The sequence below is a fragment of the Zea mays genome, chromosome 10 (genome assembly GCF_902167145.1).
Source record: "Zea mays cultivar B73 chromosome 10, Zm-B73-REFERENCE-NAM-5.0, whole genome shotgun sequence".
NCBI classification, from domain to species: Eukaryota; Viridiplantae; Streptophyta; class Magnoliopsida; order Poales; family Poaceae; genus Zea; species Zea mays.
Window position 1 is genome coordinate 138,309,983 of NC_050105.1, and position 14,480 is coordinate 138,324,462.

At 51.2% G+C, this 14,480-nt stretch overlaps 2 protein-coding genes across 4 annotated transcripts; one reads left to right on the plus strand and one right to left on the minus strand.

The window, feature by feature from the left end:
- Positions 1-2,958: 2,958 nt before the first annotated feature.
- Positions 2,959-6,584, plus strand: LOC100381462 (uncharacterized). Of its 3 annotated transcripts, none has more exons than XR_002749361.1 (3): positions 2,959-4,132; positions 4,457-5,990; positions 6,137-6,584. XR_002749361.1 is itself a non-coding variant. In XM_023301148.1 (3 exons), exons 1-2 carry the CDS (start codon positions 3,794-3,796, stop codon positions 5,189-5,191), a joined length of 1,074 nt encoding a protein of 357 aa, XP_023156916.1. In that variant the 5' UTR covers positions 2,959-3,793; the 3' UTR covers positions 5,192-5,195; positions 6,137-6,246. The 3 variants fall into 3 exon arrangements, 2 of the variants coding, with proteins under 2 accessions (XP_023156916.1, NP_001167769.1); XM_023301148.1 differs by having other exon boundaries at positions 4,457-5,195; positions 6,137-6,246; NM_001174298.1 differs by having other exon boundaries at positions 3,934-4,132; positions 4,457-4,987; positions 6,137-6,462.
- Positions 6,585-11,258: 4,674 nt separating this feature from the next.
- Positions 11,259-13,347, minus strand: LOC100277728 (PLATZ transcription factor). Its single transcript, NM_001151221.2, has 4 exons — positions 13,181-13,347; positions 12,835-13,035; positions 12,257-12,472; positions 11,259-12,136 (listed from the first exon to the last, which is right to left on the minus strand). The coding sequence occupies exons 1-4, from the start codon at positions 13,235-13,237 to the stop codon at positions 11,849-11,851; spliced, it is 762 nt and encodes a 253-aa protein (NP_001144693.2). The 5' UTR covers positions 13,238-13,347; the 3' UTR covers positions 11,259-11,848.
- Between the last annotated feature and the right edge of the window lie 1,133 nt (positions 13,348-14,480).

Sequence of the window (14,480 nt, forward strand, 5' to 3'; positions counted from 1 at the left end):
CCAAACGAATTTTATTGAAGCTGGCTGAAAAGCTGAGTGTTTGACAGTCTGCAGCAGCTTTTGGTGGCCAGAAGCTGCAAAAAGCCGAAACAAACAGGGGCTTTAACGATGTTTCACTGGTCTGGTCTGAGTGTGCTAGTTTCCCAGGTGCGCTAGAAATTAATTTATTGCTCACTTAATTTCCCAGGCCCTAAAATCTTGATTAATTTCCTCAGAAATCATTATTGCTCGATAATAAAACCACAGTCAAGCAACTATAGAATATGCATCTCTACAAATTTCCAAAACCCACTTCTAATCTTGTTTTTTTTGGGTGATTGAAGAAGCTCTCTCTCTCTCTCTCTATAGCAACTTCCTATCTCAACTCGTCTTCTGTAATTGGAAATAATCAATCCAATCGCGCCGAAAGATACGCGCTCATATCTTGATATATAGCTAGCCAATGTAGGAATAGACGGACGCGCGAAAAAAAATAAAGTGAAATGATACAGGTTTCAACAGTACGTATGAGAGAGAGAGAGAGAGAGAATATAACAGTAGATGGGTAATTTGAAAAAAAATATCTAAGATTTTTAATCTAAAATTGTCTTGTATCTTTTAATAGCAAGAGATAGTACTCCTGGCTAGTAGTATCGTCACCGGATCAATCATCAATCCTGACGACTGATCATGCATGACCTCCTTCCCTGCCTTTAATTTTCTCACGCATGCACATGGGAAATGCCGAAGATACAGATTTCGGGACGCCTTAATAATGTAAGTACTACCAGTATTAATGTATGCGTGGTCCCTGATCCGACCGATGGCTTTGCATGTACTAGTACTCTCTATACGTGCAAGAGAACGAAACCACTGCAGCTACGGAGGTCGGAGGATCAGACGATGAAGACGACGACAACCCGACCTTTATGCCTCAAGGCTTGTGCGTGCGTGTGTGTGATTCAATAATCAATACGCATGCATATCATATGGTCTAAAAAGCTGTCTAGATTGGCATCGAAGTTGTATCCTATGTATTCTGATTTTGTTTGCTAATGGTCGTGTCATCAGCTAGTTGCCGCATGAGTCTGTTCTGTTCATCGTGTGTGGGGCCAGAAGACATTCCTAATGGCTATATGTGCCGGTACTAGTTGGTACTTCTGCTATATAGTATATGTAGTACTGTTGTCGTATAATATACAGTAACAGTAGGCATGCACAGAGATTTGCACGTAGAAACATTGCTAGCAGGTAGTAGGAGTACTTCGTGTCTATCGAGACCTAGAGTCCGTATCGCATCTTGATCTAGGAAGGAGGACCAAAAAGTTGATCGAGGATCCATGCTGGCTAATAACTTTTGTTGTAGGTATAGCTAATTATGTCTACAGTCTGCTACTTCCCTCCAAATTATAAGATATATATTTTAGTATCCAATAATATATACTTATTTTTGGTATGTATCTAGTTGTATATGTTTCAATACATCAAGAGTATGTAAATTGTCTTGCAGTTTAAAATAGAGGGAGTATAATTTGGGAACAAGAAGTAAGCAAGTGCATGACATTTCTCCTATATTTCAGGTGGCCAAATTTTAATATGGTTTCAGGCAAACACCTGTACAACTAACTAGTATAAATAAATTATTATCTTATGATTTGTTTATTTGTCTTTGTACCATAGTTATCAAATTTTTATCCTTATCTAACAACATAAACAATTCTAAGTTGTTAATTATTGCTGTGATAACACCGGTCAGATGTTGTCGAATTTGTGATTTTGTCTAATGAGTTTTTTTTTCTTCAAACTAAAAAAAAACTATAATTTAAAGTGATTTAAAACTATAAGTTTAATATAGAAATATGTACTCCCCAATAACTGTCGTATAAAAATTAAAATATAGAGCCTAAATTTTAGTGAGTCACAATACATAAAGTGCATGTACACAGAGTTGAAGCCTTCTCTAATATAAATAAATGGCTAGGATAAGTGCGAGCTTATGCAGATAAGCTGTCAGACGCCAAAAGTGTGGTACGTAGTACGCGTACACACTACACAGCGCTTTATTGTGGCCTCCCTTGTTGTCATGCTGTCGTTCTGCCCACTGTTAATCCATGTGCCTAGGTTTGTCCTATATTATTTTCACCTTTCACATGGTAGTTCTAGGCCAGGTAATCTATACCGTCCGTTACATCAGCTATTGATCACATTATCGTAAAAAAAAATAAAAATACTCCTCGATCCTCTTTGTTTTTCTTCTTTCGTCTAGTTTTAATTGTTTGCGCATTTTTATGGTCAACATATGGGCTCTTCATGGCACCAAATATGTCGATGGTGGACTAATTTAGCAACTTGAAAAAAAAATACTCGTATAATTTTGATTGACTTATCTTGTTGCTAGCTTCGTACAACTGCTACATTATGGTCTTCTTCTGGACAAGGATTTGCGCTCTTGCTTGTATAATTTTGATTGACTTATCTTGATCATTTTTACCCGACGATGCGAAGCTATAATCTACCTCCATATTGAGGCGAGATTGTTTGCTCGCATCGCTGTAATTGGAGTCATTATGTTATGCATATCACTTGGGTTGATCGAAGTGTATGCCACATGTGTGCATCACTTGAGCTCAGTAGGAGGAGCATCAACTTTTGGTTGGTACATGTACGGGAGATGGAGGAGGCATATAAGACCCTCTTCAACAGTTCACTGTATACCTGCTAGGCAGGCAGGCAGCATGCGTCCATATACGGTTCGTTTTGGTAGCTTTCGTTTGGCATTTATATGCACGGGTACATTGTTCAAAAACCTTCATTGGCCCATACCAAGAACGGACATGGCCACACTCCCACATATCGAACTGCGGCGAGAACAGAGAACCACCCACAGGCCACAGTACAGAATGACAGAAGCGAGGCGCGCCCACTGCCCACGCCACGCACTCCTATACTCCTATGCTATGCCTCTCCTCCCCTCCACAGAGTGGCAGTGGCGGGGTGAGGTGAGAGAGAGTGAGACTGTGAGAGTGAGAGACCACTCCATCTCTCCTTTTACTCTCCTCTCCCCTCCCGCTCGCTTTTTTCAGCGGGGGGAGAGAGGCCGCGGCGGCAGCTTGCAGCACCAGAGAGAGAGAGAGAGCGAGCGAGCGAGCAAAGGCCAACAGATCACAGCTAGCTCCGCCCCGCCCCGCCTACCAGAGTTTTCAATTTCACCGCGACGTCAAAAGAAAGCAGCTTTTGGTGGTAATCTCTTGGAGCATTGCAGCGGCGAGCGAGATCTGCCACGACGCGCCAGCTCCTGCAGCGGCCCGGCGGCCCCGGCCTGCCACTGCTACTCATCTGCGCCGCTGGCAGAGGAGCTGCCGCTACCGCTGCCGCCGCACCCATTGCCTGCCCCTGCAGCCTGCCCAAGCAGCAAGCACAAAGCCCCATCCCGCATCACCCTCAGGCTACTCCAAACTACTGCACCGTCCACTGTCGCCCGCGCGCCTCAGCCACGCAGTCTTATGCATCAATGCATGCCCTAGCATTCTGCGGCTTCCCCCGTGCGGCGCCCACCGCTGGAGAGTAGAGACACGCGGATAGCACCAAGACCAGCGCCGGCTACGTAGCTGCTGCTCGGTGTCTCTTCAGACTCTTCTTACTAGGGGGGAAGGAGGAGGACCAAGGCAGGCAGTCGGCAGCGAGGAGGTGAAAAGGGCAGCAGCTGCCCGTGCCGTAGGAGAGGCCGGGCGGCGGCCGCGTACGTCCGTTGCAGCGCGCGCGCGCGCGCTCTGGCCTCCGTGCGATACCACGCGACGCTGAATCGCCGATCGACATGACGCTGGAGGCTCTGTGCCCGACCAGCAGCGACGTCCTCGTCTACGACACCTTCAACGCCGCCGCCGCATGCGCCGCTGCTTCTGCGGGGACCTTCCTTTTCGGCAATGCACCACCGGTGGAGGTGCCGGCGGCGGCGGCGGCCCAGGCGAACGGGGAGAACAGCGTGCAGCAGGGGCGGAGGAAGCGGCGGCGACGGCAGAGGAGCACCAAGAACGCCGAGGACGCCGAGAGCCAGCGGATGACCCACATCGCCGTCGAGCGCAACCGCCGCCGCCAGATGAACGAGTACCTCGCCGCGCTCCGCTCGCTCATGCCGGACTCCTACGTCCACCGGGTACGCGATCCTACGCGCTACTATTCGTTCCCGAACCTGGACCGTTTTCGCTGTGTCTGTGGCCATGCATTTTCCAGTTCCATCCTCTTGGTTTCGATGGGATTCAAGTTTTGTAGTGGTTTCTCTTCCTAAGTCTTAAACTCTTAGCTATAAATAGATCGGCGAAAAGGAATGTTTGCTTGCTAATCAGATCAGATAATAGCATCCCGTGACTTTTCTTCTTGTCAAACCACGTCTACGTGTACCACCCAGCTGTTGCTTCGATCCTATTTAAGTGGTTTGTAATAATAAAAAAATGGAATTGTTTTGTAATCATGTGTGTAGAGCGATCAGGCGTCCGTGGTCAGTGGCGCAATCGATTTCGTGAAGGAGCTGGAGCAGCAGCTGCAATCCCTGGAGGCCCAGAAGCTGGCGCTGAAGCGGCAGCTGCAGCAGCAGCAGCAGCGCAGCGTCACGGCCGCGATACGCGACGACGCGGCGCAGCCGGCTCGAGGCCGTGATGACATCGGCGCGGGCGCGGGCGGGGACGCCGCGGCGCGCAGCGAGGTGTCGGCGCCGGAGCCAGACCCGCCTCCGTTCGCGCGGTTCTTCCGGTACCCGCAGTACGCGCGGCGGCACGCGGCGGCGCGGGAGGACGCCGGCGCGGAGGAGACGAGCCGCGCCTCCGCGGTGGCGGACGTGGAGGTGGGCGTGGTGGTGGACGCGCACGCCAGCCTGCGCGTGATGGCGCCGCGGAGGCCCGGGCAGCTTCTGCGGATGGTGGCCGGGATGCAGGCGCTCGGCCTCGCCGTGCTGCACCTCAACGTGGCCACCGCCGCGGTCGACGCGACGGCGCTCTACACGCTCAGCCTCAAGGTACGACGGCGGCGCACACTACCGGACGGATGGGTAGCTAGCAAAGCGACGGTCCCTTTCTCCTTCCGTCCACGGACACGGACCAACCGTCGTCGTCAAAGCCTCGTTGCTTGTCACACACTGGCTCGTTTTCTTGTGCCTGAAATGGTGCTATCGCCGTGCTCTAACATGCACTTTGGTCACCACCGGTGCCACTGCCCCTGAGCAAGTACGTGACCAAAATCCTCTGTCCTTTTCTTTTTTACAACAAAAAGCTCTCTGATGCGGAGATCGCTAGATTACGTCCACCGAAACAAAGGGACATGATGCCAGATAGTATAGCATCCCGTCCACCGAAAATCCGAGAGAGTAGAGTGTAGAGGCCATTTGTATGACACGGCACCGCACTAGCAGCAGAGGCGTCCAAACGCAGTAGCACCGCAGCACCATTGTCCATCGCACTGACTTTGTGCCTGCTGGGCCAGATCTCCAAATACAGAGACATGTAGAACACAGTACACACCACAGTGGCTTCCCCTGCGAGCCCAGCACGACTGCACCACGAGCCATGGGCGCTTGCTTTTGACCGGGAGAGAGAGAGAGAGTCCAGTCCAGAGCTCGAAAGCTGTTTGCTGCGTTTGGCAAGCTGTAGCACTGGGCTTTTGACGTCCCTGTCTGAACACCTTCAAATTCGAGCAGATAGGATAGGAGTACAGTAAAAAAAAGAAAAGGCTGTGTATTTTCACCGTTCTCTTTTTTTTCGCACTAAAGGCTACGTAAAGGAGAAAAGGACGATCATGGAGAATCCTCTCTTGGCTTGGCGAGCAGAGCAGGCACCTGGCCCGTCGTCCATTGACATGGCGAGGAGATCGATGTGGACTGCAGAGAAAGATTGTGTTGTGTGCCGCTGCCCTGCCTTTTTCTTTTCTAGTGCTGCGTGTTTCAGGACAGCAGAGACTGACTGCTGAGTAAGCTATATGTGTTTGTGTGCCCCGGAGCCGAGCCGGACCCCTCAACGTAGCAGGTAGCACGCAGAGGCTTTTGCTTTGCCCTTTTGCCTGACTCGGCGATTTGACTGCTCCTGTCACACTCAACACGTACACGGTCGTCGCGGTCTGGGGTGCTGCCTTTTTGAAACTCACTCGTCTTCTCTCGCGCGTGGAGCCGCAGGTGGAGGAAGGGTGCGCCCTGGCGACGGCGGAGGAGATCGCCGCGGCGGTGCACCACGTCCTATGCATCATCGACGCCGAGGCGACGCCGCAGAGGCTGCTCGCTGCCGGAGCACCAGGGACAGGGCAGCCGGACGTCTAGCTAGTCAGGATGATTCAGGACGAGGTCTTCCCGGCGTAACGGGGCGGCATGGGCTGCGCGGGGTGTCTGCTTCCGTTTCTTGTAAAGTGCAGTGGCGTGCGTGCGTGGCTGGCCAGCACACGAGAGCCTGATGGCGTAGCGTAGGTACAGAGTATGTAACGGGCAATAACACGCAGGTTCGTGTCTGGACCTGTGGTCTCTCGTTCGTGCATGCCTATGCGTGCCCTTGTGTTTGCGTGTGACGGGAATTGGAATTGAGGACGGGAAGCAGGAATGCAGGAACAGGGAAGGGATCGGACGTTGTTTTCTTCATGCGCTCAGCACAACTGCGCAAGGGAAGGGGAGCCGTGCTGAATCTTGCTACTCGTACGCTACAGTGCTTCACGCATTCTTTCCAATCTACGCCCAAGTAACGGTCATTCTTCTTCCTGGGCCTGGCCGGCCGGCCCACTCCACCATCCTTCGCAGCGGCGCCATCGGAAGAGACCAGCCCAGCATCTCCGTCTTCGCTCTTTGCGGTTGGCTCTTGCCTGACGATGGATAGGAATGGCGTCCGGTTGCCACGACGAGATGCTCGCGACGGCTGTGGTAGACGGTCATTGTGGTTTTTCAACGTCCCGGCCAATTCCAATTCTAATGACGGGGACTAACACCAAGAGAATGTGCAGGGACATACATGAATCATGATTAATACTAATAGGTCTCTCTATATGTAGAGCAAAGTTAATGATTCTCCAAACGGTTATAACAAGGTAACAATCTAAGAAAAGGTACTGAATATTCTCATTTTATCACAAAAATTACATTTTATACTACCTTTCCACCTGCACTTAGCTAGGTTGTCTATAGTGAGAATAACGTTCTTCCCTAAGTACCACAAGAAAATTTTAATTTTGATACGAAGTTTTACCTTCCAAAGCAACCTATTGAGATTTAAAGAGAAAGTATCCATTAAAAGGAAGTACATCGATCGATCTGAGAAAAATCTATCTTTGTGCCCATTCCCCCCACCCCCACCCCAAAAAAAAAGAAAAATGTCTCTAGATTGACACAGAGGAACAATTGTCAATAAATTTGAAGTTCTACGGCTCGACCTATTTACCCTACAATAGCTCGACGAAAGGATAAGTTGGTTATATGTTCATTCATCACATCTTTAATAAAGCTTTCTTCCTGCGCACGATATTCTAGAGGTTTCGAAACTAGTCCTTAAGCGGTGTATTCAGGATCCATCTATCGACTCAGAACCTGGTTGCTTAACTGTCACCTACTCGAAACATCCCCCATCTTAGGAATTCTTCCTTAACATTCAAAAGATCAGATCAGAAATATGAGTCCTCTGGATTTCTCTCAACTTGAGAAAGCGATTTGGACCCAAGATATTTATTTTAAGAATTTAATGCCATGTACCATCTTCGTTAAGAAGATTGAATAGTCACTTGATGAGTAAAGTGTTTTTAATGGCTAAATTGGCTAAACCTAATCCGTCAATCTCTTTAGGTTGACAAATGAGCCTTCTTCACTCCTTTGTATTTTTTTGAAGATTTAGGAGGGAGAGCCCCTACTGAGATTTTATTAGAAATGAGAAAAGAAAATGTTACAACTAAGCCTAGTTACAAATCGTAATCCAAAAGTTCTAATTATACAGTTTACAAGCAAAGAAGCAAGAAGAACAACTCTTATGTCTGCCACAACCTCAGCCAATTTGGGATGGAAATGTCAAATTTCCCACGCGCTCTGTAAATGATCAACCTCAGCTCCTTACAGAATTCTTACGTACAGTGATGAACCGAAGGATCTTTATTTGCAAATAGCCATTCATTTCGGCTTTTCCAGATGCTCCAAGTCATGAGAATGATAATCTCCATAGAGAAAGGGACGTTAAGTTGGTGTTTAAGGTTTGCTGAGGCCTCCTCTGGATCAGAGATTCTGGGCGGGGTTATTCCAATTGAGTTCCAGCAGGCTTTTGCAAAATTACATCTGAGGAACAAATGATAGAGTGTCTCCTCCCTTTGCCATAAACAATTCTTGCATGAGTAAGATTCCAGGGTCATGTTTTTCCTTCTTAGCATATCTCTGGTATTTAGTCTATTCTTAAGCCACAACCAATAGAAAACTTTATGTTTAGGCTGGCATTTGCTCTTTCATAAGTGTCTGTAGATAGGGTGAATCTGCGTCTGGCCCATAAAGTGTCTGTAAGCTTTTTGCGATGAATAGTCGTCGAAGCCCCAAATGTACCACCAACGGTCGTGAGCATTATTGAGGGCAATTTGCTCCCAAGCCACATGCAACTCCAAATATTGCTCAAAGGCTTGCTCAGAGATAGGCAAATGGAAAAAACCAGTGAACTGATTCCTGCTCTTTAGCTTCCTTGATAGATAGCTTTGTGTTTTTGACAAAAGAAAATAATTCTGAAAATTTTTGCCTTGGGATGTTCTGACTCCACTGATCCTCCCAGAAGCTTATGGTATGTGCCGCAGGCCCGCAGCAGGTTAGCTGAATTCACGAGGTAATGTTCATCATTTGGTATACACCTTGAGGGTTCCACCAAATTCTTTGAGAGACAGAACTGGGAGCTGGACATTTTAACCGATGGTCGCCGGACATTCCGAGCCTAGTCATCCGTATTTGTTGGATCTTGTCAGGTTGATCAGTCTATTCACGAGCTCTGCTGTTTGAGACTCAGAGAGATGGGTGAATGATTCTTCCTCCGACAGGTGCGTTTACTGATCAATGAACTGTACTAGTATCTCGATCCTACGGCAAAGGTTAGGTTCTCTTGAACAAATGCAGCATCTCTGAATTATAGCATTCCTTGAAAAGATGAGCGCCATTCATTTCTGCACTGGTACCAGCTAGGGCTAGGCTAGCTCTAGCAGCATCTGCTCTCTTCTCTACCAAGGTGGCCACTATTTATGTCAGTTAGTTCTCACACTGTTTTCCACGCAGTGCTTTATGCACTGCTTTGTAATAGTAAGTATCGAATTGGAGGCTTATGCAATGTGGCAGGTTTCTTCTTCTTTTTCTATCTCTTCTGAGGATCCTGTGGCAGGTTTGTTGTAGTAGGATGAAGGAACCCGATGGTTAGCTGGGTCTCCAGGGCTTGAGAAAGCCCAAGATCCGCTGCTTTCTTCAGAGTAGGAAAGCCAGCGCGAACGTCTTCCAAGGCGAGCTACTGAGCTCGCACTGCTCTACTGATGGTGTGAAGAGAACTGTGCATGTTTGCTGATTTATTTGTGTGTGCGTGTTTTCTTTTTTTTTTTAAAAAAAAAGAAAAAACAGCAATATACACGAGAGACTAGACATTGTGATGATTGCCCATTTGATTCAGGCCTAATTTGGACAGAACCCAGAAATCATGCAACCTTTGCTGCTTTCCTAAGCAACGAGCTTCTTGGCTTGGCAAGCCCTGATTCCTGGGACCTAGTCAGGCCTACTAGAACCCTTTCAACGTCTCCTTTCGAACGAGACGCGCACGCACTGGACGACTGGACTGGACGAAGAAAAATCTGGCACCACCGCTTGGCCTCACCAAAGTCACAGCCTTTCAAAATTTTCCTCGTTAAAAGCGGGGCCGGCCGGGGGGACTGACCTGTGCCCTGTGATTGAACTGTGTGTGCGCTAGGACGAAAGCGAGATCTCGATGACGTGCCATAGACACGAGGGAAAGCCGTGATATTGCCCCCACCCCACCCGTCAAACAAAAAAGACTGGGTTGATTGGAGTTCAGCTAGGGTTCCCATCTGTTTTATTTCGTATCGCTTTCTCTTTCAGCAAAATCTGCTTGATCGCAGAAGAATCCTCCTCCTTGCTAGCTCGTGCTGCTGTTGTTCCCTGCACCGAACTTATCGGATCAAAAGCGGGTGCTGGCACTGGCACGAGGCAGTGCTGTGACTGTCACCATACCACTAGGCAGCTCAATTATCACTGTGGATTGGATTGGATTGGATTGGAGGATGGGAAGCGGTGGTGGCCTGAACCCCGCCCACTCGACGATCCCTCTAGCGCAGAGCAACGGAGAAAATGCGCCTCGAAAGCGTGTGCTGGGTGAAGCATGAACCGCGTACACTCTCGTTGCACCGGCCACCACCACCGGGCAGCGACGAGCAATCGAACAGCCCATTTTCTCAAATAAAACCATGAGCTTTAGTTGGCATGCTGCATGTACACATGTACGCGTCGAGGGGGGACCCCGAGCCTCGGCCATTGTTTGGCGAAATCCAGTACTGAAAGGAAGCTCCAAAGCTTGTTTGTACGCCGAACGTTTCGCGGGAAAGGGACCGAGCAAGTACGGTGGTGGTGGCCCCTCCCCGTTGCTTTCGCCGTGGAAAACCAGTTGCGACGGATGGGGATCGGACAGGTGTGCGTGTGCGTCACGCGCGGGGGGCACGGTGGTGGTGGCGGTGGCGGCGGCGGCCTGGTGCCTGGTGGGCGCGGGAGCATTTTCCAGACACTTGCCCGCGCTGCGCCGGCGCGCGCGACTGGGACGGACGCCGCACAAGGCACGGCTGGCATCTCCACACCACACGGCCATGCGTGAAGTCGTCTGAAGCTCCGTCGCCCTTGCGCCTCTCCACACGGCCATGCGCCGGCGGCCGCGCGCGCCTCCACGCCTCGCCCGAAGACCACTATGGGCACGATGGGACCCGGCAGAGCAAGACGGAGCCAGTTATTTCGGCACAGCAAGACGAGAACGTCGGCATCGACCGGCCGCCGCTGTCCATGCCGAACGCCGGGTCAACCAAGTTAGGCAGCGGGCACGGCTCAGCTCGCCGTACACAGCGACGAATCAGGTTCCGCTGGTAGCACCGTCCCGGCGTCCCCCGCCGCCCTGCAGCTGCAGCTGCAGATGCACGCATTTGCATGGTCGGTTTCTAGCATCTGGCGGTGGATGGTACAGTACAGACTGCAGAGAAAAAGAGGGGGCAGGAGAAGATAAACCCACCATCAATCAGACAAGCAACACACAAGCCAGGAGCATGCAGCATTCTTATCCTCTTTATTATTACAGGCAACAAACGCAAACACCAGTACCAACAACACTCCTACCGTTCCCCATCTGTGACAGTATATGTATATATGTACATCCACATCTATATCAAGCGCCGGTAAAAACTAGGAAACACCTATTATACTATGTAATTTAGTAGTGTCTGGCTGCTGATGAGTGGTGACGACTAGGGTAACTGCTACAACTACCTCGTTTCCTTTTACAGGCACCAAAACCCAAACCGTTGTCTCACTACCAGCACAGCTCTGCGACTGCATGTAAACTACAGTAGTAGTAGCACAGTACTATGGAATGGAAGTAACCGTACCGTACGACGTACGTGCCACATTGCACCGGCCTCGTCGTCCAGAAGCGCGGGCGTGCAGTGGGGCCTTGGTTATTGCTTGCTACTACTAGCTCCTTTTTTTTTTCTTGGGTGGCTATGAACTATGTAGACCGGCCGATCCGGCAACACCTATAGTAGATGGTATAGAAGTGCGTATGCTACAGTGGGGTGTACCGCTGCTTTTGGCGAGGGGGCAACCGCGTGGGCCGGCATCGGGTTCGGACCACGCCTTTGACTAGAACTCCTCCACCATGAGGCTGCCGAACGGCGACCGGTGCGGCACGCCCTTGCGCCGCTTCCCGGTTCGGAAGCTGTTGGCCGTCGCCGGCGGGGTCGACGGGGTGAAGCTCTGCACCACGCTGCTCCTGTCGCTGCCGCGGCTGGTGCTGGTGGACGAAGAGTCGTCCTCCGAGTCCAACGCGGCGCCCCTGTGCTGCTGCGCCTGCTGCTTCTTCTTCTTCTGATGCTTCTTGACAACGGCCTGCTTCTTCCGGATGCGCAAGTCACCGGAGGTCCCCACGATCTGCGCGGCGCCGGCGCGGCGCATCCAGGGATAGGGGGTCATTATTATGTTGCTGTTATTTCGAACCACACGTGCGAACCGGGAATGTGGACTGGGTTAGCGGCGGCGGCGTGGGCGTACCTTGCACCCGAGGGAGCAGAAGCGGAAGGTGTCGAGGAGGCTGCGCTGGCAGACCTCGCAGGTGTTGGTGACGCCCTTGCCTGGCCTCTGCTGCGGGCGCTCGTTCAGGAACACCACGCGCGCGCTGTTGATGATGTACGTCTGCACGCCGGAGATGTCCAGCACCTTCTGGATCTCCGACACCCGGATCACGTCGTGGTAGGACGACCTCCGTATCTGGCACCAGACCACGCATCGCCGTCAGAGAGAAGACGCATGCAGATGGAACAGGGCACATTTGCTGCCAGTCCAAGAAAGTCAGCTATCCTGATCTTTGGACTCTTTTTTTCTCTCCCTCCAATACTATCGCGTGTAGAGAGACACTACTGTCCGTTGCAGCTTCGGATGCAACTAAACAGGAAGTCTCCGCGGCGGAGCAGAGGCCGGTAACAAGAAGAGTCTTTGGATGGACGCAGGGGGCGCCAGAGCTGCTGCCGTTTCATTCAAAGAAAGGGCCCGCGGCGCCGCCCGCTCCGTTCCGACGCCAATGAATGGCACCTATTCCCCCCCGGCCGGGGTGTGCAGCGTAGTGAGCTCACCTGGATGGCGTGGTGGTCGCGGTGGTAGGCGAGGCACTGGGAGCAGAGCGCGCCGTTCATGCAGGCGAGGCAGTACATGTTGCACTCGCTCTTGTGCGCGTCCGCGTGCAGCTTGCATTGGCCGAAGAAGCTCGTCCCCAGCAGCGGCTTGAGCCACGGCGGCCACCGCTGGTTCTCCGCCCCGTCGCACTCCCCTCCTCCCTGCCGCATTCGATCCGGCGCCGCGCCGCCATGTTAGCGCCAGCCCAACAGAGAGCAAAGAAACAGGGCACCGAAGGGGGGAAAAAACAAGGCAAGAAGAGAGTACAAAAGAGGGCGTGCTATCCAGGTTAGTTAGGTTACTTACCATGGCGCCGCCGCCTCTGCTGTTGACTCTGATCGGCGATTCGTCGTCGATTGCCATTTCCCCGATACACAACCAAAAACTGCAAGGCCCAGCGCAGGGAGGGAGAGTGTGGACAGGATATGTAGATAGCAGGGGGTAATTTGGAGTAAGGGGAAGGGGAAGACGAGAGGAAAATGCGAAGGCTTTGGAAGGAAGAAGAGCATGTAGGAAAGGAAAGCCGAGGTCTTTGTAGACCGGGGGAGGGGAAAGCAGACAGCAACAGCAGCTGCGAGCCTGCGACAACGTTTTAAATTAACAAATAGAATAATTTAAACTAATACTGCAACCTTCAGCTTTTATGGCATATTATAAAGTTTATAATTCTACGATCCAATGCAAAAAAAAACAAAAACAAAAAACATACCAGTGGTAGGCTAGCGCTAGTGGTGGTAAATTACCAACAGGAAACGATGCTTTGTGTTTGTGTCATGCGCCACAGCGACAGTTGAGGGCCGAGCTCGTCCTTATCCGCTCGGGTCCGCCGCCCGCTTGGCCTCGAGCCACCCCGTTCTGCGTCGTGTCCCCTATGCCTAAACTAATTTTGTTTTCACTCTCACCCATGTCAGCTGTCACGTTTCAGGCTTAGGAGATGTTTAACCTAGTCCATGTCCATCAGATTGCTGTGGCTTCACGGTGAGTCCGAGACCCAGTGGCCGTGGAAGTGAGTGCGCGCCCCAGTAGTCTTGCTGTCGACTGGAGTTTCCTCCGTCCGAGCTCCTGCAGCAAGCAGTCAATCCAGGGCGCGCGGCCATCAGCAGTGACGTCGTCGAGTCTGGTTCCATGTGGTTCCTGAAACCCGGCTGCGAGGACCCGGCCCGGCCCGGCCCGGCAGGCCGGCACACACGTTCTCCTTCTCTGACTTTGTTGGTGCCGGTGGTGTTTGTTAATTGGTCTGAATACCTGGTGCTTTGTGCGGTTTCTTCGTCACTTGCTCCACCAATCCTGCTCTGGGAGGCGCCCCCCGTTCATCAGGGCCGGCTAGTGCAGATGTGCCGCCGAAGCACCCAGCCACGATTTTCCCCCGCTGGGAAAAAAAGTTACCACTAGCCACGGCATTTCCAGTCACGCCACCAACAAAGCAGATCACCACGGCCCCACCAGGGAGACTCGCCTGGCCAGGAGACCAGACATGACTTATTTGATTAGGGACGGATAGATGTAAATTGGAGGAGATTAAATTTTCTGCTATACAAATTTGAATATGAAGAATTTAATCCCTTTCAATTCACCTAAACCGAACAACCCCGCGAGGGGAGAGGGC

What these genes read in the sequence shown, in the direction of transcription:
- LOC100381462 (XM_023301148.1), top strand. Translation starts at nt 3,794, where the DNA reads ATGACGCTGGAGGCTCTGTGCCCGACCAGCAGCGACGTCCTCGTCTAC. An exon ending in CGGACTCCTACGTCCACCGG is followed by an intron (nt 4,133 to 4,456) that starts GTACGCGATCCT and finishes TCATGTGTGTAG; the next exon opens with AGCGATCAGGCGTCCGTGGT.
- LOC100277728 (NM_001151221.2), bottom strand. Translation starts at nt 13,237, where the DNA reads ATGGCAATCGACGACGAATCGCCGATCAGAGTCAACAGCAGAGGCGGC. An exon ending in GCAGAGGCGGCGGCGCCATG is followed by an intron (nt 13,036 to 13,180) that starts GTAAGTAACCTA and finishes CGAATGCGGCAG; the next exon opens with GGAGGAGGGGAGTGCGACGG. An exon ending in GCGACCACCACGCCATCCAG is followed by an intron (nt 12,473 to 12,834) that starts GTGAGCTCACTA and finishes GTCTGGTGCCAG; the next exon opens with ATACGGAGGTCGTCCTACCA.